Source organism: Macaca nemestrina, chromosome Y (assembly GCF_043159975.1).
Source record: "Macaca nemestrina isolate mMacNem1 chromosome Y, mMacNem.hap1, whole genome shotgun sequence".
Lineage (NCBI taxonomy): Eukaryota > Metazoa > Chordata > Mammalia > Primates > Cercopithecidae > Macaca > Macaca nemestrina.
In genome coordinates this window covers 2,346,405-2,373,368 of record NC_092146.1, presented here as the reverse complement: position 1 = coordinate 2,373,368, position 26,964 = coordinate 2,346,405, and the positions used below count along the sequence as shown (strand labels likewise).

The window sequence follows — 26,964 nt, the reverse complement described above, 5'->3', positions numbered from 1 at the left end:
CCTACTATTATCCACAAGGGGGAAAAAACACATTAGGAAACAAGAATTCACTGTTTATTTTGGCAAAGAAAAAAGATACACTGCTACTGCAATTTAGCCACTGCTCTGTTTGGTGGCCAGCCTCTTGTCTCTCTCTTCAGCAATAGTAAGTCGAACGCCCTTTCCCCTGGGCAGAGAAATCCAAGGTTTATTGCCCTGTAATTGAGAAGGAGATAAAATAAGTACAGAAAGAGAGGGAGGAGAGAAAAACAACATCCCACCAAAACACACACGCCTTATACCTTCCTTTACATTAAGAGCCAGCTAACAGAACACCGCCAAACAAAATTTGAAACAAAATAAAAGATTTCCTTATACATGTCTCCTGAGAGGTTATCTGCCTCTCACATTCCCTCCCACTCCTCACTGCTGAGCTGCTAAATAAAGGTCTTCCTGCTTCTATTTTATATGAAGCAACCAGCCAACAAGTTTTTCATAAGCATCTTTAAAGGCAAGGACACTAACTTCAGGTTCTCATAGTTTTGAAGTCATGAACTGTCAGCACCCCATCATCAGCTTTAAAGAACTTTTACATGCATTTACTCACTTCCCTGATCCCTTGCTTTCAAAGATATAAACTGAGGTGTCATAATTCAATACCGAGAAAAGGAATGGACCAACTATAGAGCTGCTGAGTGGCATAGCCAAAAAAACAACAGCAGGCTTCGCCTCTGTACCACCTCTCAAATATTCTAAGGACTGCCAGGGTACAAGTGAAAGATGCTGTTCCCAGGGCTGAATAGCTTGATGAAAAGCTTTTCAATTACGTCCCTTGCCCTTTCCTTAAGTCTTGGGGTAACTGACTCCCATGTAAGGATACTGCATGACTTTAGAGGTGCTCCTTCACTGAAAAGGTCTCAAAAGATCCCAGAGCAAGATCATCTTGAACAAGTAAAGGAAACTAACGAGTGTTATATGCCTTGTAAATGCTCTTATTCTCAAATTAGGAACTCATTCATAGCCCCCTTGCATCAAATTCCACCATGTTCACTGATGAGCTATATCATGGGAGTCTCAGAGGGGTTTAGCAGACTTAGTTACAAAAGTAAGGGGGCATGGTACTACCAGGATTGCAGCCAGTGGCCTTAATCCAGCCCATACCACTGGTGTAGCCCTGCAAAAGTTGCAAGGCTGAGTTTAACTTAATTTACTGCATGACACTGCTGGCATCTCACATAGACCACCTGAAGAGGCAGGCGTAAGGCTCTAGATCTAATCTTGTTTCTTCTCTGAGACTCTAAATAGAAAGCTTGCTGCACTCTGTGAACCTTAACACAAGAACAACAACAGACAGACAAACACCAGTAGCGGATGCAGGTCTTTATGCTTTTTAGGGTGAGTCTTCTTAGAAAGAAGTAAAGAGAGTGTAAGTCTTACATTGCCAATGACAAAAATGTTGGAAAGCCTCGTGGCAAAGCTGTTGCCATTGGCATCCTTCACATGCACCACATCAAAAGAACCAGGATGTCTTTCCCTGTTTGTGATCACACCAACACGACCGAGGTTGGCTCCACCAATCACCATACACACATTGCCTAGAGGGAATGGAAAATAAACAGGAGAGGAGTCATTTTAAAACCAGACAGAAGCCTGCTGCCTTTAAAACCAATTAAAACAGATGGGCTCACCAGGCAACAAAAATGGAGCATCATCCCCAAATTGTAATTTCAAGAACTCTTGTCACTGTAAATGAATGCTATTTGTGAATTACACTGCAGTCATCATTTAAAGGCAAGCCCCTAAGGATTTTTCAAATCATAAGCTTTCCCTGCATTGTTTGTCCAACAATAATTCTTCAAAGGTTGAATAAATAATCATTTTGGGGTTGACAAAGACAGCATAGAGCAGCACTGGGTAGGTGGATGGGTGGAGAGATAGTGAGGATGACTGAGAGGGAGGGAGAACTGGAGAAATTCAGGCTATGAGAAAGGCACTAGACAACAACGAAAGGCCTTTAACTGGATGGCTAGCTAATCCAGTCTTTCGAGGAGGAATCTTCCAACGTTCTAAGGGCTCTCAGGCGGCCCCAGGAAGAATACATTTGTTTCAGATATCTAGAGTTATTTTTGTGGGACCTAACCATCTATTATAAGCATACTATATAGGGCACCGGCTACCTTGTCTTGACCACATACTATTCTTGTATGTGTCAGTACTTTACATGTAGTATCTAGCATGGAAGGAACTAAGACATCATGATAAAGACCACCACCCTCAACACAGCATCAAACCAAATGCAGAACTTGTAACTGTCCTGAAAGGGTCTACAAGGGTAAGAGCAAAAACAAAACATAATAAAACTAACGCAAATCAACAAGAAGCCCACCTTTGCAGAGTAACCTACTGGATTCGAAAATCAAACAAATAATGAAAAATGTGGTTACCAAAATTAAGAATGGAAAGGAATGGGTTTAAAGAAACATGTCTACAGTTGGTTGAAGAGAGAATGAGAAAAACAGAAGGTGCTGAAAAGAAATGTTCATGATGCACTATAGAAAGATAAAAAGATGATAAACAGAGAAGACTGGACAAGTGGGTCTACTATGAAAAGCTCTAATACAAGTCCCAAACACTGAAGTGAGATGAAGGTTATGAACAAAGCAGTATGTGAAAACAACATGTTCTACTGCAATGGATCACAGCTAGGCATGGCGGCACACACCTGGTAACCCCAGCTACTTGGGAGGCTGAAGTAGAATGCTTGAACCTCAGAGGCAGGGGTTGCAATGAGCCGAGATCATGCCGCTGCTCTCCAGCCTGGGTGACAGAGCAAAACTCTTGTCTTGGAAAAAAAAAAAAGCCAGGCATGGTGGCTCATGCCTGTAATCCTAGCATTTTGGGAGGCCAAGGCAGGCAGATCACCTGAGGTCAGGAGTTCAACACCAGCCTGACTAACATGATGAAACTGTCCCTACTACAAATTACAAAAATTGACAGGCACTGTGGCTCACGCCTGTAATCCCAGCACTTTGGAAGGCTGAGGTGGGAGGATCACCTGAGGTTGGGAGTTCAAGACCAGCCTGACCAATATGGAGAAATCCCATCTCTACTAAAAGTACAAAATTAGCCGGGCATGGTGGCACATGCCTATAATCCCAGCTACTCAGGAGACTGAGGCAGGAGAATCGCTTCAACCTGAAAGGCGACAGTTGCAGTGAGCTGAGATGACACCATTGCAGTACTGCCCAGGCAACAAGAATGAAACCCCATCTCAAAAAAAAAAAAAAAAAAAAAAAAAAAAGACATGCAGGGATTGGGGTGGGAGCTGGGTGTACAAGACAGTTTTTACAATAGCAGAGAGGCCATAGTATCACAGACAGGCATCAGGCAAAGCAAGATGTTAGGGGCTTCAGAAAAGCACAGCCAAGGAAGTACACATGCAAGCCCTGAGTTGAGATCCCTAAAACCTCTAGCCTGGCTGAGTGGTGAAGGTTATACTCCCTGTATGAAGATACTTGGTGAAGACTGGAAGAGGTGACTATATTTCTTTAGAAAAATGAGCCTGAAGAAATGATTACCAAAGAATTCAAACTAACCATCTTAAAGATGCACATCAAACTAAGGAAACACAGATACAAACAAAATCAGAAAACAACCCATAAACAACGTAAGAATTATCAACAATGTAAACGAAACCCACAAAAAAATGATCGAACTCTGGAGCTGAATACAACTGAATTTAAAAATTCACAGATCCAGAAAGAATCTGCAAACTTGAAGACAGGCCATTGAAATTAACAAGTCAGAGGCGCAAAAAGGAAAAAGTAATAATAAAGGTAAGCCTAAGACAGGGAGGAGGAGACACTATCAAGAGGAACAATATACAAATTACAAGAGTCCTAGAAAGAGATTAGACAGAAACAGAGAAAATGAGAACGGGATTTGGGGGGAAGACAGGGAGGGGCAAAAAGCCTACTAGAAAAGAATAATGGCCCAAGCTCCCCAATTGTGAGAAAGAAGACAGACATACAAATTCAAGAAGCTGAACTCCAACTAGGACAAGCCCAAAGAGATACACATCAAGAGACAATATAATCAAACTGTCAAGAGTCACAAAGAAAGCATCTTAGAAGCAGCAGGTAGCCGGGCGCAGTGGCTCACGCCTGTAATCCCAGCACTTTGGGAGGCCGAGGCAGGCGGATCACAAGGTCAGGAGATCGAGACCACGGTGAAACCCCGTCTCTACTAAAAATACAAAAAATTAGCCGGGCGCGGTGGCGGGCGCCTGTAGTCCCAGCTACTCAGGAGGCTGAGGCAGGAGAATGGCGTAAACCCAGGAGGCGGAGCTTGCAGTGAGCCGAGATCGCGCCACTGCACTCCAGCCTGGGTGACAGAGCGAGACTCCGTCTCAAAAAAAAAAAAAAAAAAAAAAAAGAAGCAGCAGGTAAAAAGTGACTCATGATTTATGGGGGAACTCCTGCTAGATAAGCTGTAACTCTGCAATCCAGAGGACAGTGGGATGACACATATTCAACGTGCTCAAAGGAACAAACTGTCAACCAAGTGACAACTAAAAGAGGCTAACTATCAAACAGCCAAATATGAGTCATCATGGCCCATGACACAACCCTTAGGAGGAGGCCCTGAGAACATGTAACCAAGGTGGTCAGGGCACACAGCTTGGTTTTATACATTTTAGAGAAGCATGAGGCATCAATCAAATACATTTAAGAAATACACTGGTTTGGTCCAGAAAAAACAGGGTTGTGGGGGTTATCGGGTCTAGTCTATTGGTGAATTTAAATATTTTTCTCGTTGAAGTTTGAGTTTGCCTGGGATTGGTAAGAAGGGAAACAGAATGCTCAGGTTAAGATAAAAGATGATGTAGACCAAAGTTCTTCTGAAGTCTTAAAGTGGCTGCCCTTAGAGACAATAGATGATCAATGTTTCTTATTCAGATTTTAGTTTCTCTCTTTAGGATTGGGAGGGTCTGGAAGAAAAAGATGTAACAATTTTAACAGAGATTCTTTACAGATGCAGATTTCCCCCATTCCCACAAAGAAGAGCTTCGCAGGGTCATTTCAAAATACAGCAAACAAAAATGTTTTGGAGTAAAATATTTTTATTTTCTTCATTGTCTCGTAATGTTATCCCAGAGTCAGACTGGAAAGTCAGTCGTGAAATATAGGGTTAAATAAAACTCATCTGATGATTAGTCATGCTCATTTGTAGGGCATAACTCCCAGATCCTTTAGATAGGGATTGGGACAAGATAATAATCAGTGTTTAGTCCTCACAAGAATACCATCTTTCAAAATTAAAGAAAAAGATAATACCTTCCGAGGTAAGCAAAGCCACTAGGCTTGCCCTGCAAGAAATGCGGAAAGAAGTCCTACAAGATGAAACAAAAGGATGTCAGACACAAAACCACATGAAAATATAAAGTTTGGCTGGGCATGGTGGCTTACGCCTATAATCCTAGCATTTTGAGAGGGGACTGCCTGAGCTCAGGAGTTCGAGACCAGCCTGGGCAACAGTGAAAACCCGTCTCTACTAAAATACAAAAAAATTGGTCAGGTGTGGCGGCATATGCCTGTAGTCCCAGTCACTTGGGAGGCTGAGGCAGGAAAACTGCTAGAATCCGGGAGGCCTAGGTTGCAGTGAGCTGAGATGATGTCACTGTACTCTAGCCTGGGCGACACAGCGAGACCCCTTCTCTTAAAAAAAGAAAAAAAAAAAAAAGAAAACATAAAGCTTTCTGATAAAAGTAAATATACAAAGAAATAAAGAGAATCCTGGATCACAAAGGTGTATAAATCACTTTTAAATCTGGTATAGAACTTAAATCACAAAAGCATGTATATAACCATAAACCAATGTAAAAGGATACACAATAAAAAAAATTCATGTATGCCATCAATAACAAAATTGGTCTGAGAGAATATGGCAATGCAACTGCAGGTAACAGTTGAAAACAGACTGTTTTCACTTTAAGATAATTTATGTAATCCCCTTGGTAACTACAAAGAAAAAAACCATGGAAGACACACAAAACAAAAACAGAAAGAATTCAAAGCATTATTTTATTCCTTGTCACTACAAAAAGTAAAGAGCAGCAAAACACAAAAAGGCAGGTAATTAAGGGAGAAAAAATAGGTATAAAATAGCTACAGAACATACTGAAAATAATTAACAGAGCTATACTAACACCTTCCTTAACAGTTAACTATTTTGACTGTAAAATAGATTAACTCCTCACCCCAATCTAAGGACAAAGACTAGCTAAAGGAATAAAACCATATAACCAACCAAACAAGTTATAACTATATGCTGTTAACAAAAGACTAGTTTCAGATTTAAGGACACATACAGGCTGAAAGTGAAAGGCTGAAGTTGATGTTCCAAGCAAATGGTAACCAAAAGACAGCAAGGCTGACCAAACTTGGGTCAGACAAAACAAACTGTAAGTCAAAAATTTTCACACAAGACAAGGCAGCTCAAAAATGCTCATGTTACAAAAGAAGAATGACCTCAAACGAATAGCCTAACTACACTACAAGAAACTAGAAAAACAGAATAAACTCAAGGTTGGCAGAAGGAAGGAAATTAAATAAAGACCGGAGCAGACATAAGAAAAAACAGTAAGAAAAAAGAAAAAAAACTAAGGGTTGATTTCTTAAAACAGATTAACAAAACTGACAAAACGGAAGTTGAGCGTGGTTGACTCTGCTTTGGTAGGCAAAAGCAAACAGGATCGCTTTATCCCAGGAGCTCAAGATCAGCCTAAGCAACATGGTGAAACCCCATCTCTATAAAAAATTACAAAGATTAGCCAGGTGTGGTGGTGCGTGCCTGTGATCCCAGCTACTCGGGACGGTAAGGCAGGAAGATTATCCAAGCCCAAGGTGGTTGAGCTGCAGTAAGCAGTGATCACACCACTGCATTCCAGGCTGGATGACAGAGTGAGGCCCTGTTCCCAAAAAAAACAAAACAAGAACCTTGACAAAAGTTTAGCCAAATTAAGAAACAGATTCAAAAAAATTAAAATCAGAAATGAAAGAGAAGATATTACAACCAATGTCATAGACATAAAAGTATCATAAGAATACCATGAGTACACCAACAAATTGGGAGAACCTAGAAGAAACTGAGGAAAATTCCTAAAAACATACAACGGACCAAGACTGACTCGTGAAGAAGTAAAAAAAAATTGAGGCCGAGCACAGTGGCTCGCTCACACCTCTAATCTGAGTACTTCAGGAGGCAAGGCTGGCAGATCAACTGAGGTCAGGAGTTCAACACCGGCCTGGCCAACAGGGTGAAATGAAACCCTGTCTCTAACAAAAACACAAAAATTAGCCAGGCGTGGTGGCACTGCCGTCTAATCCCAGCAACTCGGGATGCTGAGGCAGGAGAATCGCTCGAACCTGGGAGGCAGAGGTTGCAGTGAGCCAAGATCTAGAGTCTGAGCGACAGAGTCAGACTGTCTCAAAAGTAAAAAAAAAAAAAAAAAAAATTTAAAACTTTAAAAAAATCTGAACAGATCTATAGCTAGACTTGCAGTTTGAATCAGTAACCAAAAACCTCACCATAAATAAAAGCCCAGGACCTGACAACATCAGAATAATAATTACCACTAATCCTCCTGAAAAGGCTGGGAAGGAGGTAACACTTTAAGTACATTCTGTGAGGCCAGCATCAACCTGATATAAAACCTAGACAAGGATACCACAATGAAAACTACATGCCACTGTCCTTAATAAATACAATGCAGAAATTGTAACCAAAATGCTGGCAAATCAAATTCAACAGCAATACATCACCACAATCAAGTAGGATTTACTCCTGGAATGCAAGGAATGATGAAACATAAAAAAATCAGTGTTACATTAACAGAATAAAAGACAAAAATCACTCAGTCATCTCCACTGATACAGAAACTTAGTATCTTTTAGAAGTCCATATAACCCAAAGCAACCTATAGATTTAATGTAATCACCATCAAAATACCAATAGCATTTTTTCTTTTTGCAGAAATAAAAAATCACACTAAAATTCATATGGAATCTCAAGGGACACACCTCCTCTACAAGCACCAAAGACAGCCAAAACAATTCTGAAAAATAAACACAAACTTGGATAACACACTTCCTAATTTGAAAACGAAATACAAAATGACAGCAATCCAACAGTGTGATACTGGCATAAAACACGGGCAAACAGACCAAAGGAAGAAAACAGAGCCCAGAAATAAACCCAAGTGTATATGCCAAATGATCTTTAACAAGGGTGCCCAGACCTCTCAATGGAGAAAAGACAGTCACTTCAACAAGTGGTGTTGGTAAAACTAGGTCCCCACATAAATGAACAACAAGGAGAATACCTTACATTACACCATATACAAAAACCAGCTCTAAACAGATTAAAAGTAAGGCCTCAAACTGTAAAGCTCCCAAGACACACACAGAAACCACAAGTGACATAAGAGATACGATTTCCTGGACATGACAGCACAAGCAAAAACAGACAAATTTTTAAAAGCCTGTCAACCAAAAGAAACAATCAGTAACGGTGAAAAGGCAACCTATGGAATGGGAAAAAACATCCACAAATCTTACATTTGATACAATCTAAAGATGTCCTACAACTCAACAATACCAGAAACAACCTGGCTAAATACTGGACAAAGGACATAAGACCTTTCTCCAAAAACATACAAGCACTCAAAAAGATGTTCAATGTCTCTACTCATCACAGAACTCCAAATTAAAAAAATAATAATGAGATATGACCTCATACCTATCAGGATAGCCACAAGAAAAAAAAGAAAAAATATAAAAAGCAAACAACAGCAAAGTGTGGGAAGGAATATGAAGAAACTGAAATTCTTCTGCACTGTTGGTGAGAATGTAAAACGGCAAGGCTGCTATAAAAAAAACAGCACAAAGGTTTCTCAAAAATTTCAAAACTATCACATATGGTCCAGCAATGCCACTTCTGAGTATGTACACAGAAATATCCAGCAGGATCTGGGAGAGCTGTCTGCACAGCCGTGTTCCTAGCAGCACTACTCACAATAGGCAAGAGGTAGAGACAACCTAAACGTCCATCCACAGAGGAATGGATAAACAAAATGTGGTATATATACACAACTGAGTATTACTCCGCCTTTAAAGAGGAAGGAAACACTGGCCAAGTGCAGTGGCTCACGCCTATAATACCAGCACTTTGGGAGGTTAAAGCAGGTGGATCACCTAAGGCCAAGAGTTTTGAGTCCAGCCTGGCCAACATGGCGAAACCCCATCTCTACTAAAAATACAAAAATTAACTGGGTGTTGTGACGGGTGCCAGAAATCTCAACTACTCAGGAGGCTGAGGCAGGAGAATCACTTGAAACCAGGAAATGGAGGCTGCAGTAAGTGGAGATAGCATCACTGCATGCCAGCCTGGGCGACAAGAGTGAAACTGTCTCAAAAAAAGAAGAAAGAAATACTTTCACATGCCACAACATGCATGAAGCCTGAGGACATTAGGCCAAGTAAAGTTAACTGGTCAAAAAGGACAAACACTATGATTTCCACTTATTAAGAAACCACCCACTGTAATCCCAGCACTTTGGGAGGCCGAGACAGGCGGATCACGAGGTCAGGAGATCGAGACCATCCTGGCTAACACAGTGAAACCCCGTCTCTACTAAAAAATACAAAAAACTAGCCGGGCAAGGTGGCGGGCGCCTGTAGTCCCAGCTACTCGGGAGGCTGAGCCAGGAGAATGGCGTGAACCCGGGGGTGGAGCTTGCAGTGAGCTGAGATCTGGCCACTGCACTCCAGCCTGGGCAACAGAGCGAGACTCCGTCTCAAAAAAAAAAAAAAAAAGAAACCACCCAAAAAAGTCAAATTCACAGAAGCAAAGAGTGATATGGTGGTTGTCAGAGGTTACAGAAAGCAGAAAGTGGCGGAGTTGGTTAAAGCACATGAGGGAGTTCTGGAGATCTGCCACACAAAAATGTGAATATAGTTAACAACACTAATGAACTGTACACTTAAAAACGGTTAAGGTGCTAAATTTCGGAAGTTATCTTGTTTTTTGTTTTTAAACCACAATTAAAAATTCGTTAAGCATTTAAAACCAAACAAACCAAGAACCACACAGAAACCTTTGCCCTCACTTGGTTTCTTGTTACTAGGAATATTGGCTTTGTCATTCTGAGATTTTATGTAAACTCCCAGGAGTAAACTAAGTAAACTAATAAACAAGTAATAAGCAAATAAGTAAACAAATTAATACCAAGCATGTTTGTGTAAGAAAAAGGGATATATATTTCAAATAAACAAAGTCAGGGCCAAGGGCAATGGCTCACGCCTGTAATCCCAGCACTGTGGGAAGCCAAGGCAGTGGATCACCTGAGGTCAGAAGTTTGAAACCAGCCTGGTCAACATGGTGAAACCCTGTCTTTACCTGGGAGGCTGAGGCAGGAGAATCACTTGAACCCAGGAGGCAGAGCTTGCAGTCAGCTGAGACTACACCACTGCACATCAGCCTGGGCAATGGGGCAAGACTCTTGTCTCAAAACAAAACAAAATCCCCCCAAAAAAACAAAACAAAACCAAGTTAGGTGGGGGAGAAAAAAATCTGTTTAATTTTAACTTAGAATTTGATTTAATGAGAAACAACATTATCATTTAATTGGAGATAAGAAGTCCACACCCATTTAAAAAATTATTCTCAAAGGTATGCAAAAGTTGGGACACAAGCACAATATGATCCTAGCTACACTCTCCAGCTTCGTAACATTTTTAAACTCCTGCAGTCCTTCGCTGGATCACTTAGAAACAAATGGCCAGTACCAAATCATTTGAATCTGAAATATCTGGCAAGCCACTCGAAAATCTAAGTAACTCTGCAAATTATTTCTAGGTGTCTTAAGTGTGTTCCAATATATACATGCTTTCCTTTGTCCCTTTATCCAAGTTTGTCTTGATTCTTTCACAAGAATATTTCCTGAATGGAAGTATCCCTGCTATTACTTCCTGCTATTACTAGGAGATGCAAGATGTCTAGTTCTCTCTTTTGTGGTCACAATGACATCAAACAACAGGTTTAGGTATCACAAGCATGACACATCCCGTTAAATATCCCCTCTCTCAATGTTTTCCCCTAATGAGAAGGCCTCTCAACTTTCACAGCCAAGAAACATTCTTGGCTAAAATTTCCAGGTCAACAGTAAATAACAGCAGTGCAGGCAGCGCAGGTAGAAGATCATAGTGGTCAAACAATCAGACAACCCCAGCCTGTGCAGTACTGAATTCAAGACAGCCAGCCTGGGCTCAAACACCAAGGCAACTTGAGGACTTTGGCTAGGTCTTAAATCACAGTCCAAGTGGGGACTGTGGGGGTGCCATAAGCAGGTAAACAGGGAGGGCAGATAGGCAACATAACAAAATGCAAAGTCACTGAAGGTTGGCACAAAAGGAGTTGCCACTGTTTGTTGTCCCTGTCCTGTTTTTTCAGTGTTTCTGCATTTCTAGAAATTTCTGTTAAAATAAGTAGAACAAAATATTTTACTTCCTTAGCTGATCAGGTATTACCAAGCACTTGGGTGTACACCTGTCAGGAGACGGAGCCTGTGGTGTAGAGAGGAGAAACAAAGCTGTAGACACATGTTTTCCTCGTAACTAGTTTAAGGTTATCTGGACAACTTCAGCCCTTCACCTCAAGGAACACACCTAAAGTTTATCTCATTTAAAATAAGTTCCCCTCTGGTGACAGAATGGACACAGAGTTTACACAGCTATGGTTTACATTCTTGAATGAGGCTAGGCTATTGCAGATAGCTCAAAGGGACATCACACCCCTACTCAACATCAAGAACCCACTGCAAACCCAGGAGACCATGACACAATATGCTCTCTCTTAGGGAGAACCAAATGCGTTTTATTTAGTTCTCTCTAATCATAATGGTTGTACAGACAAAATAGAATAAAATAGAAAGATAGAAAAAGAAAAGACAAGGAGGGAGGTAGCAGACAACACAAGGGAAAAAAAAACTTACCCGTCTCAAATTTGATAAAGTTGATTATCTTGCCAGTCCCTAAATCAATCTGCACAGTATCATTCACCTTAATGAGAGGATCTGGGTAGCGAATGGTACGAGCATCATGAGTCACCAGGTGAGGGATTCCCTTCATTCCCATAGTGATCTTCCTCACTTTGCACAACTTGTACTATAAACACAGCAAGGAAAACCAATTTAATATGTAAACACAAAGCCAGCCTAAAGCAGTCACCCAAATATTTCCTATCCCATCGATTTCCAGCATGTCCTCAGACAGAGGAATGCTCCTGGGAAAAACTACATTAACCAGTCACAGAGCTGATGATCTCCCATACTGATTTAGTAATTTAGACATCTGGGAAATCTCACCAAGGGGGAATCTGTTTCAGAACTCTCTAGTGGCTACTGGAAGAGTGCTCAGCTGAACTAACCTCTGGTCCTTTATCACACCCTAAAAGCTTGTTGCCTGTGTATCTGAGTGGTAACTCACAGTCAACTGGTATATCATTTTCTCCTCAGGGACATATTTCCAATTGATAGTTCTCATCCAGCAACTCTGGAGCGGTGGTAATAAAGAGCCCCAGAGACAAACCTAACTCTACCACTACTAAGAACTGCTAAGAACATGTGTGGCTTTTGCTGGGCGCAGTGGCTCAGGCCTGTAATCCCAGCACTTTGGGAAACCAAGGCAGGCGGACCACCTAAGGTTGAGAGTTCAAGACCAGCCTGACCAACATGGAGAAACCCTGTCTCTACTAAAAATACTAAATTAGCCAGGGTAGTGGCGCATGTCTGTAATCTCAGCTACTCGGGAGGCTGAGGCAGGAGAATTGCTTGAACCTGGGAAGTAGAGGTTGCGGTGAGCCAAGATTGCGCCACTGCACTCCAGCCTGGGCAACAAGAGCGAAACTCTGTCTCAAAGGAAAAAAAAAGAAAAGAAAAACATGAGGCTTTTATGACCAGGTTAGGTAAAAACAGCTGTGCCAGCCAGCTATATGCTTTCAGTACACAATGCTGCTCTTCCTCATCTCACTTTTAAATGGCACAACCCATTATATACTTGCTTTATTTCCTTGTTAACATTTACCACTCTGGTGTTGCTTGTGACATCTACCAGCAGGAGCAGTTCAAAATGTCTCATACCAAATACAAGTATCAGCCCAAGAGTTATCCAAGCCCCATTTTGTTATAGAAGCAATTTTCAGGAGCTTCAAATGGTACACTATGTAATCTCAAACAAACATCATCCATTTGTGGTTGCCAATGCTCATCCTACATACCAGGATCCCCACATCCAGGCTCCCCACAGAGTGTCACTGCTCAGAAGTGACAAAGTCGGTTTTCTTTCAGTTTTGTTGGAAGAAAAGGCTTATAGAAAGTTAAAAGATATTAAAAACCCCACACTTAAACTGAGTACAGTCCTCTGAAGTCTCAGGACAAACTCTCTGGGTAAATGTAAAAATAACAAGGACAAATGCAGACTGCCAGATGACAGAAAGAGCCCCCTGAAGATGACAGAAACAGTCCAAAAACTGTACAATGAATGAACTCGAGGAGCCACTGTTTTTTTTTTTTTTTTTTTTTAATCAGCTCCTGCATTTCCTCTACAGATATTTCAACTCTCTCCCCTATATTTGGGCTCTTAGGACTAACTAGGTTTGCCAGCTTCTCTCTATCACTGCTTTTGACCTGCCTAGGAGTGGAAAGAGAAGCAAAGTAAGTAAAGTAACCAGAGTTTGGGCTCACTCTTCTATAAAAAAGGCACAAGTTGAAATACTGTCCCCTTAGGCTTCACAGGTGTAGGATGGGAATAATTATTGCACACTACTACATCTAATGTTTATGAGATAATGGAACATAAAGGACCTGGCAAAGCACTAAATGTCAGCTAATATTATTCCTGTTGCTACTATAGATCCAACGCCATTCAAGGTGCTATGGAGATGTGAAGCCATTTAGCCAGCAGTCCAAGAAGGTGACAAAAGACTTTTATTCCACATGTGGAACTTAGGCCACATTAACTCCATCAGTTAAAGTAAATCTGGAATTCACCAGCCTGGCATATCCAACCCCACTTATCCACGTTAAGGCCTAGAACCTATGCAGTCAATCTAATGAGAGCACTCTCTTCAACTCAAAACTTCACAGTTGACACATTCCTCCAGGCACTCTTCAGTTGAGTGTTCAGTTTGTTTACCACCACCACTTCACATTTACCACCACTACAAATACAAACTCAAGATCATTTCCAGCTTTCCTGGCCAGTGAATTAAGCAAAGAATCAAAAGCTGCCTAGCTCCCCAATGAGAGCTGCCTACTGGACCAACCAACTGAAAACCTTAGAGACTGTAATACAGAAGTCACACATAAATGTAGAAATTTAAGAAACACCCAGATGTTGCATGCAAACATACCAACTGAAGCTCTTAAAGAAAAGTCGGAAGCACTCTAAGGGACAATTAGGCTGATTGAGCCCTCTTACTTCAAAAGGAAAAGGAAAACCACATTCTCCTTTCCTGCTGCCCTGCCAGTGTGTACACCACGCCCAAATTAACTTTAGGAATGCCTCTGGGTCCAGAACTTGGCCCTGAAGGACAAGACATCAGAAACCTGCTTGCACACACACACAAAGGCTGCAGTGTTTAAAACTTTTGTTCTACTGCCTGTCACAGCAAGGCACAGCAGGACAGAAGCCCTTTGAACGTATGGATGGGACTTGGAAAGAACGAATGGTGGCAGAAGGAAAGCAAAACAAACACAGTGCAAACCAAGGTGACTACAGGAATGGCCCCACCACCCAGGGATGTAAGTACTTGGCCATCCATAAGCAAGTGTAATGAAGGTAATGTGTGCAGAGGCAGGGTAGGGGGTGCTGTCATTAAGATACTGAATACAACTTGGCACATTCCTTCCAACCAGGTATAAATATCCCCATAAGAGAAGACAGATCCAATAAACAACCAAATTCAGCTGATAAGATTATGTGCCAGAACAGAAAATCATCAAGCTATTGTGTTACAGTAGGCAAAATACTTAAGTGTGATGAGGCAGAGGGAGAATATGGACACAGACACAGAGTGTCCAGGGTACTGAAAGGAGGTCTTTGAGGTTCACTGAGGAGCCAAGCAGAATTGCCTCAGACAATAAATGGTATACCACGGGCACAGAGGGTTACTAACCTGCCGAACTTCAGGGTGAATACATGTGGATGAGGTATAATATGACTATCAAAGTCCATTATTCTCTTTGCCCTCTATTCCAAAGTGGAAAACTACCAAGCTACAGTCCATAAGCACTAAAGCAGTGGGTGAAGAATCTAGGCTTGTTTCAGTCCAGGGTAAGTAAAGCTGGGTATGCAGACAGAGGAAACACTTTTTCCCCTTATACCTCCAAAGGCCCTGGGACCAAACCATAAGAAAGATTACAACACACAGCATACATTCTGCAACCAGTGGAGCCAGACTTGAAAACAATCTGTTGACTTCACTCTTCCATCCCCATTTAGAAGTGCAACTTGCACTTCACCTTTAAAATGTACTATTCAATCCAGTACCAACCCACTGACTACTTACTAATGCAGTGTTACTTTAATCAATCTAAGGCTACTAGGGAAATTTTCAATCTCTCCAGCTCTCCTCCATGCTAGATTTAAGAAACCCACTGTCCTTGATAACCAGAGGAAGAACTGAAATGCAAGCTCCAGTTCTGAAATGGCTCTACACACAGTTTCTGAGGTCACTATTACTGACACCCCTATTACAATCACTGCTCCCTGTTCAGAATAAAATCTGGCCCTCTCTACCTCTGCCCCTCCAACTTCACAAGGCAAGTCTTTGCATCATGGCCTGCTGAATGCATTCTTGCCACCCAACTGTCCTCCACATTTTTTGTACATGACATCCTAAACCTTCTTGGGTGATTCTAAAATGTTCCCAGTCAAAGTTAACCCTTCCCCTTTCCACCCTTGCTCATTAGCCCCAAATATCCCAGGTAAGACAAGTCCAACTAAGTTCTATGGCTATGAACTCACAGAAAGCCTATTCACACCTCAAAGCCTACCTGCTGCCCTCTACTTTTCACATACATCCTGGGCAGTGTACTGTCTCAGCTGAGCTGAGAATGGTGCTAAGGGAGTCACAATAGTCATCAGGTACTGCTGACAGTCAGGAGAAAGGAAAGAAAGCAACAACAAAACAAGTAAAAACATTTTATTTTCCTGTATCCTCCACAGATCCTCTCACTAACCAAGTATCTACATAGACAGCAACAGCACCATGCTGTTCACTGCTACATCACAGCAACAAACTTGAACCCTTGGGCCCAAAGGTCCTTTGCCTTTAACTGCACACATGAAACACCCTCTGAAAAAGACATGGCCTCTCCGGGTGCCTCCACTTCCAAGGGGCCTCCCCCTCCATCCTGTCAGATGGTTCCCTCTGGAACCATTAACCCAAACTTCACGATGCACGTCTGTCCCTGAAGGATCCAGAGATGACTGTGAAATAGAGATGGCAGAGAGCAACTATCCATGAGTGAGCGAAATGCCTGTAAGCATGCTAGCACATTAACAGGTAACAGTTCCATGTCTAATCTCTACACAGAGCTGCCTGACCAGGTTTGCGGTGCTTCAAGACCAGGACTAAAGTAGGCTCAAAACTTTTGAACACTTTTATTAGGCGGAGAGTTCCTGCAAAAGCCAACCTCAGCACGCTTTCCTCATATCCACCTCAAACGACTTTTATTACCTGTGCACCAAACCTTTATGTGGCCAAAACAGCTCAGGATTTAGAGATCTTGGGTACTCTTGCTTGGTAGAGGCCCATCCTGTGAGAAAACTAGAGGTTCACTAAGGGTAAGGCTGGCGGTATCATGAGGGGAACTTCCAGTTGAGCTAAACCTCTTACCACAGGGGTAGCTCAACATCTGCGGAAAACCAATTATTTTTCCTTTGTCCCACGGCTGAAAAGACTGACTTCAGATTTTAAAGATGTGATACCCCCATCACCTTCTGTCCTCCAGCCCCAAGACTTCCCTCCAGCCCCAACGACTGTAGGGCCCTCTGGGTCACCACCGGCCAGTGAGAAAAGCACAACAATGACAGCAAACAGGAGACTGCTCTGGGTTCAATCCTCAGTTCCTAGCATGGGGCTCAGCCTCTGTGTGGCACGATTCCAGAACAGGAATCAGAGTTTGGATTGAGTCCTCCAAGGAGGCAGCCTAAAAGCCATGAAGGCAAGGATATAATGGATGAAAACAAGACAGTATGAGCTGGAGTACAACAAACCAACTGCTTATAATAAAATGTCTAAGACAAATGGAAATGTCTGACAGAAAAGGACAGGGGTGGGAGCCAGGGAAATAAAAAGCAGTTGAGCCTAGGTATATGTAAGCCACGGGCATATCTAAGCAAAATGCTTAGGGTAGTCTCCAGAACGTGTCAGTTTCTGAGCACTCACAGAGACAGACATTTGAAGAAAAACAGCCATTGAAAGGAACAAAATAATGTCTTTTGCAGCAACCTGAAGGGACCTGGAAGCCATTATTCAAAGTGAAATAACACAGGAGTGGAAAACCAAAACCCCTATGTTCTCACTTGTAAGTGGGAGCCAGGCTATGAGTATGCAAACACATACAGAGTGATATAACGGGCTTCAAATACTCAGATACTTCAGATACTCTCGAGTATCTGAAGGTTGGGAGGGGGCCAGAGATAAAAATAATACATATTAGATACAATGTACACTATTACAGTGATGGGTGCACTACAATCTCAGAATTAACCACCAGATAATTCATCCATGTAACCCAAAAAACACTTGTATCCAAAAAGTTACTGAATATTTTCAAATTTCTTTTTTTTAAAGGAAGAACTACAGAGAAAAAGAGTTTATTCTTAACTGTTGAATAGCGCTCTACCACAAGAAAACCTCAACTCTGCCTTCTCTCTGCTCAGCAATCTTGACTCCCAGTCATAACTTGTAATCACATCACCACCTACTACAACATGCCTGCCCCACTGACACCCTTTCCATATAATCTTGACTGCAAGGTGACGCTTCCTGTCATTCTCCAAAATGAATGTCAAATGTGAGGCTCCACTGAGAGCATTCTACCCTGTCCCTCTCGAACCAAGATTAACTCTTCGCTTCACGTTTCCACTGCCCTTTGTACAACACATACACAAACCAATATGAAATCTTTCTCAGCTGGCCTCCCTTAGAAATAAATCTAACTGCCCAGGTTCCATCTTTTCTGAAACTTAAACTTCAACTGCCTATTCCCTCCCACATTTCTTCCTTGCCCACCAAAAAAAGCACTAGTCTCCACACTCATGGTCTTGAACACCTCCTTTTGCACTAGTCTCCAATTTTCTAAAACAAATTAGCAAACATTACCCACTATCTTAAAAGAAACTCCCTCTTTCTGCCTCTTTCTAGCCACTGTCCTGTATCTTCTACTTTGAGAATAACGGTCACCTTTATGAGATTCAGTCTTCTCAACATTCAAGAATGGTAATACATAAACCCAAGTCTCTGGCTGGTTGGTTACTCTCTGATTTCCTGTTTTCGATTTCTTTAACCAGTGTTTTCCACTTTTCAGGAAAAAGAACCTGCACCACCTAGATCCTGTTCATAAACCTTCTGCAATACAAAATCTCCCTCTCCTTATGCACACCTATCACTGAACACAAGCTGCCCAACATCAATGAGGATACTGTGCCAACTATTCAGACAGCATCTACTGTAACTCCTTTGAGCAGTGCTTCAGTCCTCTATTTCAGTCAGCTCCTACTTTTTTCTGTCTTATTATGTACTTGCAAGCTACAAGGCAAGCTGAACCCAAAGCATTATGGTACTGTCCTTCCATCCACAACTCTCTCAAGCATCCATGTATTTCGTCAAGATCTGGAGCTACCATCTCCTTATCCTACCACCAAATATTCAATCACCCTGTTCCACATGTGCTTCCTCCATACCACAGCAGGGGATATATATCTTAAACCCCTGTCTTCTTTGCATCTCCCAGTTGATACTTGTGCTCTCTACCCCTACTCGCAATGGGAACAGGCACTGCCTTAGTTCCCATTATTCTTGTGCAGGCTCATCATGGGCTCACCCAAAATCTTTCTTTTTCTCCCATCCACTGTAGTGGCAATCACCCACAGAAACAGATGTATTCTCCCACTCCTAAATCCAGTGACTTCTATTTCCTTGGTCTTCAACAAATACCAAGTTGTTAAAGGGAAAAATTATGTCTGAAATCCATCGGGCTGTTTTCCCAAGACCCACAAAATACCCCTTTTCTGTCTTATTTTCAAGGGTGGAGGGCTATTTGGATGTTCTGTCTCTCCACTAACCTATGCTACCTGGTGAACTAATAAACTACGAAAAGGCTCCCTGGTGTGTCCCTGACACAATTGACAACCAGGAGCCTGTGATTCTCCACTGTGAACTCACTGTGTCCTTCAACTCTTGGCTCAAGCCAAGCTAACCTGGGTTTGTAATAAGGAATGCTCCCTTCCAAGTGCTCAAAGAAACAATCAGCAAACAAATAAGCTCAACTAAAACTTCCCCAAGTCTCTCACCTGTTATACAAGGGTAAGGCCCGTACCCTAACCCAGGGTAACCATTTTTACACAGTGGCTGGCCAATCCGTTAGGGCAAGTACTAGGTATGACAACACTCCTTGTCCCACAAGTATCTCCTTGTCCCACTCCACCTCTCCCTACTTAAAAATTCACAGGGACTACCAATGTGCGTTGTCTCTTGAGATCCAAATTCCTTACAAAAGCAGAAACCGGTCATCAGATTTAAGATTTCCCCCGTGCTTTCTAGCTTTTATGTACAACAGAACGTGACAGCCTGCACGACTGAACACCCTGCAGGATTCAAGGCCTACTACTACCATCTAAAACAAAGCACCGCCTGTGGGAGCAATCCACAAAAACAGGATAGACTCTATCAAGGGACATGACCAAAGAAGTCAGAAACAACCAAACAACTGATCAATTAAGTAACTATTCAGAGATGAAAGTATTTGTCAATTCCTGTAGGGACTCTAATGTGTTCCAAAGAAGTATACAGAGAAAAAGGCAAGCCGGTTAAACTAAGTGGAAACAACATCCAATAAAACATGTTGTGATTCACTTACAGAATGTATCTCATATTCAGATGGCATCTAGTCACTGTAAACGTGATTTGGTTATGTGAAAAACAAAGTCATCCCACGACCCTAAATTCAGCAAAAAGAGGAATGGATGACTGAGGGGTGACTGTGGTTTCCAAAGAGGTCTTCCCTACACAGAAAAATGGAAAGTCCTGTACACACAGAAAGGAGCTCCTGTGAAAGTTTCCTTGAAACTTCAGCCATTAAATCTGGGGAGGGAAGAGGGAGTTTTAAGGGCTGAGGCAGACATTAGGGAGTCAATAATCTTCTACGTCTAGTAAGTGCGAGGCAGCACTACTACTAACATAGTCACAGACAGCTGGCAAGAAAGCGTTATTACCACTGTTTACAAAGAAAACAAAAGACTTAAAAAAGGTTCTATGGACTATTGCCTGCAGTTACATAATGAATGAATGACAAGGGTCTGGATTTGTACCCAGGCCTTCCTGGTTCCAATACCACAGACCCTTCCTGTACAGAAACACCTTGTCCTTCAGAGAACTGCTTACTCGTATCCTGCTTCTAAAACAGTCTCATGTGAAAAATCCATTACCTTCCATCAGTGGCACCTATGTGCCTGGATTAAAAAACCAGATGAACAAGCAGAGATAGGAAATACTCCCAGAATCTGGCCTAAACACCCTCTGACAACCGTGGTAACAGACCTAGCATCTGGAAATTACAAACCTCACTTAATTTGCACAACATACCTTTGCCTCTTCCACTGTGATGCGGTGAACAGCAAAACGGCCCTTGGTGTCATAGACCAGGCGGAAATGTTCACCTGTCTTCTCGATGCTGATGACATCTGATCACAAAGAGGTATACAGAACATTGTTAACACAAACTTTCTTTTGCCTGCACAGCAGGAACACTCTATGCCAGGTTGAACCTGAGAACATTTTAGCAGGCTAGGAGTACCCAGCACTTGATGGGGGTGCTTGAACGAAACCAAAGCCTGCTCCTGTCCCAATACATGTCATCCAGCAAAAGAAAGTGAATACAAATAAGGCTGCTCTACCGCTTCCTATGTTCTTATGCAATGGCTACTTGAGACTGTGTTCTGGGTTAATGCACTTAGGATCCTGAGGAGAAAACACACATGAGCACACCCACACATACCAGGAAACCAAATGAACAAGCAGAACTCACATTTAAGCAAGCAAGACTCAAGGGTCAGCAGTCAATGGCCTGGCCCCCTTTACTCCCTCTATGACTTATCAGGAGTCCTGCCTCACTCGGGATTTGGGGTTTTGAGGAAGAAAGCAAGATGGGGGGGGGAAAAAGAAGGAAGGAAAGTAAGAAAAGGAAGGTCTGTCTTTTCTAATTCAGTGGCTGCATCCTGGGAAAGTCTGGCCTGGAACCCCATCCACTTGGTAGCATCCACACCTGATAAACTAATCATCCCCCTGCTTTTGGAACAATACTAGGCTAAATTGAGCCTTTCACCATTAAAAGGGTGAACTAGGCCGGGCGCGGTGGCTCAAGCCTGTAATCCCAGCACTTTGGGAGGCCGAGACGGGCGGATCACGAGGTCAGGAGATCGAGACCATCCTGGCTAATACGGTGAAACCCTGTCTCTACTAAAAATACAAAAAAAAAAAAAAACTAGCCGGGCGAGGTGGCGGGCGCCTGTGGTCCCAGCTACTCGGGAGGCTGAGGCAGGAGAATGGCGGGAACCCAGGAGGTGGAGCTTGCAGTGAGCTGAGGTCCGGACACTGCACTCCAGCCCGGCGACAGAGTGAGACTCCGTCTCAAAAAAAAAAAATAAAATAAAATAAATAAATAAATAAAATAAAAGGGTGAACTATCCACTAGGTCAGAATTCCTTAGCGCTTTTCCCTACCTCCCCTCTCAGTACACTTTTTCCCTAGAGGTGTGTGACCCTTCTGCCCCTCCTCCACTCCCCCCCCCCACAAACCAAGCTGCAAATCCATCCTTGGAGATGCAGAATAGTTAAGTCATCAACAAAGTGGGAAGATAGAGCCAAAACTCTGTTGACTGACAAAGAGTCTCTCCTCGACCAATCATTAGCCAGATTCCTCTGGGCCCTCTTCTTGGCTAAGCTTCAACCTTGGCCTATGAAGACCTCAACACTAACATGGCTTCTAAAAGCTCAAGAGGAGCCCAATCCCCCTCAAAGTGCCTACCTGAGAAAACTCAAGGCTGCCACAAGAATTTACTGTTTGTTCCAGCCAACACCTAAGGACAGCTGCTCTGTCTCCCAACCTCTGACGCGAGGGTAGGAGCCTAACTTTGATAACACACCAGCTAGCAGCCACTGCTTGTCTCATCCCATTTACAGTGACCACCCCTTTCCTGCTTTTCACTTCAGCCTTGCCACTCCTCTCCCTATCCCTCATTCTCCTTCTGAAAGGACCAGCAGTAACTTCTGTACAAATCAAAAGTTCAGTGTCCGGTTTTATCACTGGCAACATGAAAGCCCTACACCTTGTCTTTCTCTCAACCCATTCCTTCTTCAAAATAAAGAGCTCTTTCCTTACCCATGAATCCAGCAGGGTATGTGACATCCACTCGAACCTTGCCATCAATTTTGATGAAGCGTTGCATACATATCTTCTTTACCTCATCTCCAGTCAACGCATACTTGAGTCTATTCCTGAGGAAGATGATCAGGGGAAGACATTCCCTCAGCTTGTGGGGACCTGTCGATGGACGAGGTGCCTGCAGAAAACAAGGGCAGGTAACCTGATCTATGTAACCAGGTCCTTATGGAATCAGATCTTAGCTCTGCATAAGTTCAGCTGAACTTAACTTGTTGCGGGGAAGAGGAATACAAGAGGGCAATTATTTCATCAATTTAGAGAGGTCTGTCTTGTTAGGAAGGTCATGTCTCCAATCATGGAAATTCCATTTCATGCCCCTTCCTTCCCCAAATCCAGCCTCACAACAATCTCCCCATTTTGCCCTGCCCCAAGCACCACTGCCACTGGTACTGCCTCCTCAAACCTCCCTTGAACACAACACTACACCCCATGTATCTCGAGTGTAGCTTATACTTTACCCAAAACCCTACGGAGACATATTCTACTACTCTCTCACCATTCCAGGCTTCAAAGTTCCACACAAGTCCTGCCGATGTTGCTGGACTACCCCATAACACCCAATGTGCGTTCTTCCTTTCTTGGCTGCTTGCTGGCTTCAGTGTCATCAAAATCATACTGCAACAAATCCTGTAACCTATTATCTTGCAATTTCAGCGTTATACTGTCCTTTGGATATCTACTGCCAGTACCTACAAAAGCCTCAATCAAGGTCTGTCTTGAACATCACTCCCCAATTATCTCTTAAGCTTGGATCACACAGGAATCCCTTCTAATGGAGACTGTTCTTCAAGCTGCTTCTACAGATCCCTCTTTAGTTTTGTCCCTCTTAAAAGGGACTAGCAATCATTAACCACACACATTCATCAATGCCAAGGGGAAAACGAGAGGAGCCCACAAGACTAAGGGACTAAGTTCCCAACAAGTCTTCTTAAAGTGCCTTGCTCATCCACATAACAATAGAGAAAACAATGGCCCAACCAGGGAGGTCAGATAGTAGTGGACAGTAGCAGAGGCAGCACTTGGAAGCAGAAACTGACTAGGACAGGTTGCAAATCCAGGTCCCCAGCCAACACATGGCCTAGGTTGTCTCCGAAAATATCAGGACAAGGAAGACAAGCCTCTACTACTGTGTTCAGAGTTCAAACTGTACGAAGAAGAGGCCAAATCAAGCTAGTTACCAAGTGCCTCCTATATGGCTGTAGACCCTCAGGGGAAGATACAGTCTCTTAAGGATGCCCCACATTTATTCCCAATCAAAAAAACTGTTGGCATCTTAGGCACCTCGGTTCTGTCTTCTTCACACTGACTCCTCTCAGTCTCAGAAGACCAAGACTTTATGGCTTCAACCACTCTCTCCCAATGTCACCACACCACCAATGTGGAAATTGCCTAGTCTCCTTGTGAGATGTTTGCCTCCCGTGCATCTAAGTATACTGCCCTCATCCTGCCAGGTCTTCACGTTCACTTCAAGAGCATCCAGCGTTTCTCACACAATTTCTTGCCCTTGTTTCAGGGGCTCCTGTAGCCTTTACTGCTAAACCAGTACCTCGGGCTCAACGTAAAAAGCAGTTACTCCACTCTCTAAAATCAAGGGTAACTTTAAATTAAACATTTATTAATGGGGACTCAGTGGACTCTCACTGAACTCCTTTCTTACGTGAAATTGGACACATTCATTAACCCACCCGGCTCTGGCCTCAGCAAGTGCCCTCTAAAGTGGGGACCTCAAACAGCAAAGGAGACCACCAGGACGTGATATTCTGGCCCTTTGTTGCACAGAAAAGTGCAAGGACAAGTTCCGGGTGTAGGAAGTCTTTACCAACGAAAATTCCACATAACAAATAAGCAAACCCCGCTCCCAAGAAATACCAAGCCACAGGTATTTAGCATGTACTCGAGTTAAAAAAAAAAAAAAAAAAAAAAAAAATGAAGTTATACTCACATATACACCCGTTAGTTTGTCAAGCATCCAATGCTTCGGCGCTGCAACACGCTTCAAGTGCTTCTTGGGGCCCCGGGCCTGAAAAGGACACCAAACTCAGAGAAATTCGTCTCCGCTGACAGTGAAACGTCCTCATTTTCAGCTGCAGGAACCGCTAACTGGTAATACCTCATCCAAGGAGAAAAGATCGCCCAGCCCATACTCACGCCCCGTTTTGAGCCAATATTACTTCCTGCCAGACCCCAGAACAGAGACCGCGTAAAGTACAGACCTTTGAAAACCGCGCGTCTCCCTATCACACGTCGAAAACATCCACAGTGCCCTCCAAGCGAATCTCAGACTGCTTCAACGTGTGGAAATAAGCTAATACGGGTAAAAAGCCACTGCCGGGCTGCGTCAAGGAAGGACTCTTGTGCCGGCCTGCTCTTGTGCCGGCCCCCAGGCCGAGGACAACTAGACGCACACTTCTGAGACCTCCGCTCTCCAAATTGGGTTTCCTGAAGCAGTACCAGCACCGTTCCCACCCACCAAGTAGGGGCGATCAAAAAGCGAAACACTGCCAAGGTGGAACGGCCCTTTTTCAAAGGATGGAGGCAGATATATTCGGAGTTTGGGCGTATCAGTCTTACCATGGCGAAAGCCTGCGACGGAAGAGAACCTTTTCCTTTCCGGTGCAACGAAACTCTGTGGTCGTAACCCGCAGGAAGTCAGATGAGTGAGAAGTTCAGTTCCGGTTTCTTATTCTTCCGCTATAGAGTTCACAGCCTGGAACTGAATTTTTTAGTATTTTAAGTTTCTGATACTGATTTACAGGTGTCAGTTATGCCGCAGGACTTTTTGTTGTGCCTCCCCTGCGTCAGGTCGGCTGAGTTGGGAGGACGCAGTTTGCACTCTTTAACTTATCTGTCACCGACCTTCAAAATATTTAGCAAGAGCCCTGAAAGAGCACGATTTAGGAGCCTTAAAAAAATGCCAATGGTAAGAAATAACGTATGTGAGTCCTTGTGACTGTGACATGCTGTGACTGCAAAATCATGATTTGGGTCAGAGACAAATAATTCGTTGTTCTGGATTGGGGCCAGTTTCACAGGTTTGGGAATGTACTAAAATCGTCTGTATTGTAAACATTGAAATGATAGATTTTATGGCATGTGAATTTTAAGTTGAATACCTTGCTTTGGATTAGCTCGTCATGATGGATGCACAGCTCTGTGCATGTCGTAAAACCTCCAAAACAATTCACAGTCGGCTATGTAAGTTGCACTGCGCACGCGTGTGTGTAGTCACAGCTTTATTGAGGTGGAATTTTTCACGCGCGTCCGCCTGACAGAATTGATATACAAAACACAACCTGCCAAGCCGGAAGCTGTGGCTCACGCCTGTAATCCCAGCACTTTGGGAGGCAGAGGCGGGCAGATCATGAAGTCAGGAGATCAAGACCATCCTGGCTAACACTAAAAACACAAGAAAATTAGCCGGGCGTGGTGGCGGGCGCCTGTAGTCCCAGCTACTCGGAAGGCTGAGGCAGGAGAATGGCGTGAACCCGGGAGGCGGAGTTTGCCATGAGCCGAGATCGCACCACTGCACTCCAACCTGGGTGACAGAGTGAGACTCCTTCTCAATAATAATAATAATAATAATAATAAATAAAATTTTAAAACAGCCAAATGAAGCTGCATTTCCTCAATGTGTACAATTTGACGAGTTTGGACGTAGGCGTAAAACCCACGATACCACCATCACAATCGAGGTAATGAACATCTCCATCACCTCCAAAAGTTTCTTGTGTTCCTTTCTGAGTGTTTCTTTTCTTTTTCCTTTTCTTTTCTTTCTTTTCTTGTCTTTTTGAATGAGGCAGGGTCTCCCTCTGTCGCCCAGCTTCCCTGCAGCCTCGACTTCCCGGGGCTCGAGGGAATTCTCCCACCTCAGCCTCCCACAGTGCTGGGACTGTCATCACTTCCTGGCTTTGCTTTTCCTTTAACTGTTGCAAGAACACAACATAAGATCCATCGTCTTTACCAATTTGTAAGCACATAACAGTACCTGAAGTGTTTTTTCGTTTTGTTTTGTTTGTTTTTGCATTCAATTCCTTGACTCAAGGCTTCAGGTAGTGTATGTGCCAGCTGTCCTGAGAGCAGGCTGGAATAGATTTGGACTCCATACTATTTGTGCTGTAACAGGATTCACCTCTTCTATTCCAAAATTCCTAGATTCCTTTTGCCATTTCTCAGGTCTCCTTGCTGATTTCAGTTCTT

The 26,964-nt window shown here is 43.1% G+C and overlaps 1 protein-coding gene across 2 annotated transcripts; it reads right to left on the bottom strand.

Annotated features, from left to right (window-relative positions):
- Positions 1 to 32: 32 nt before the first annotated feature.
- On the bottom strand, positions 33 to 25,397 carry LOC139360998 (ribosomal protein S4 Y-linked 1). Of its 2 annotated transcripts, none has more exons than XM_071089500.1 (7): positions 25,339 to 25,397; positions 24,710 to 24,787; positions 22,705 to 22,885; positions 20,911 to 21,008; positions 12,032 to 12,203; positions 1,417 to 1,574; positions 33 to 195 (listed from the first exon to the last, which is right to left on the bottom strand). In XM_071089500.1, the coding sequence occupies exons 1-7, from the start codon at positions 25,339 to 25,341 to the stop codon at positions 94 to 96; spliced, it is 792 nt and encodes a 263-aa protein (XP_070945601.1). In that variant the 5' UTR covers positions 25,342 to 25,397; the 3' UTR covers positions 33 to 93. The 2 variants fall into 2 exon arrangements, with proteins under 2 accessions (XP_070945601.1, XP_070945602.1); XM_071089501.1 differs by lacking the exon at positions 25,339 to 25,397 and adding an exon at positions 24,981 to 25,294.
- Positions 25,398 to 26,964: the final 1,567 nt, after the last annotated feature.

Coding starts and splice junctions, on each gene's coding strand:
- LOC139360998 (XM_071089500.1), bottom strand. Junction 22,886..24,709: donor ACAAACTAACGGGTGTATAT/GTGAGTATAACT, acceptor TGTTTTCTGCAG/GCACCTCGTCCATCGACAGG. Junction 1,575..12,031: donor CTTTATCAAATTTGAGACGG/GTAAGTTTTTTT, acceptor CATTCCCTCTAG/GCAATGTGTGTATGGTGATT.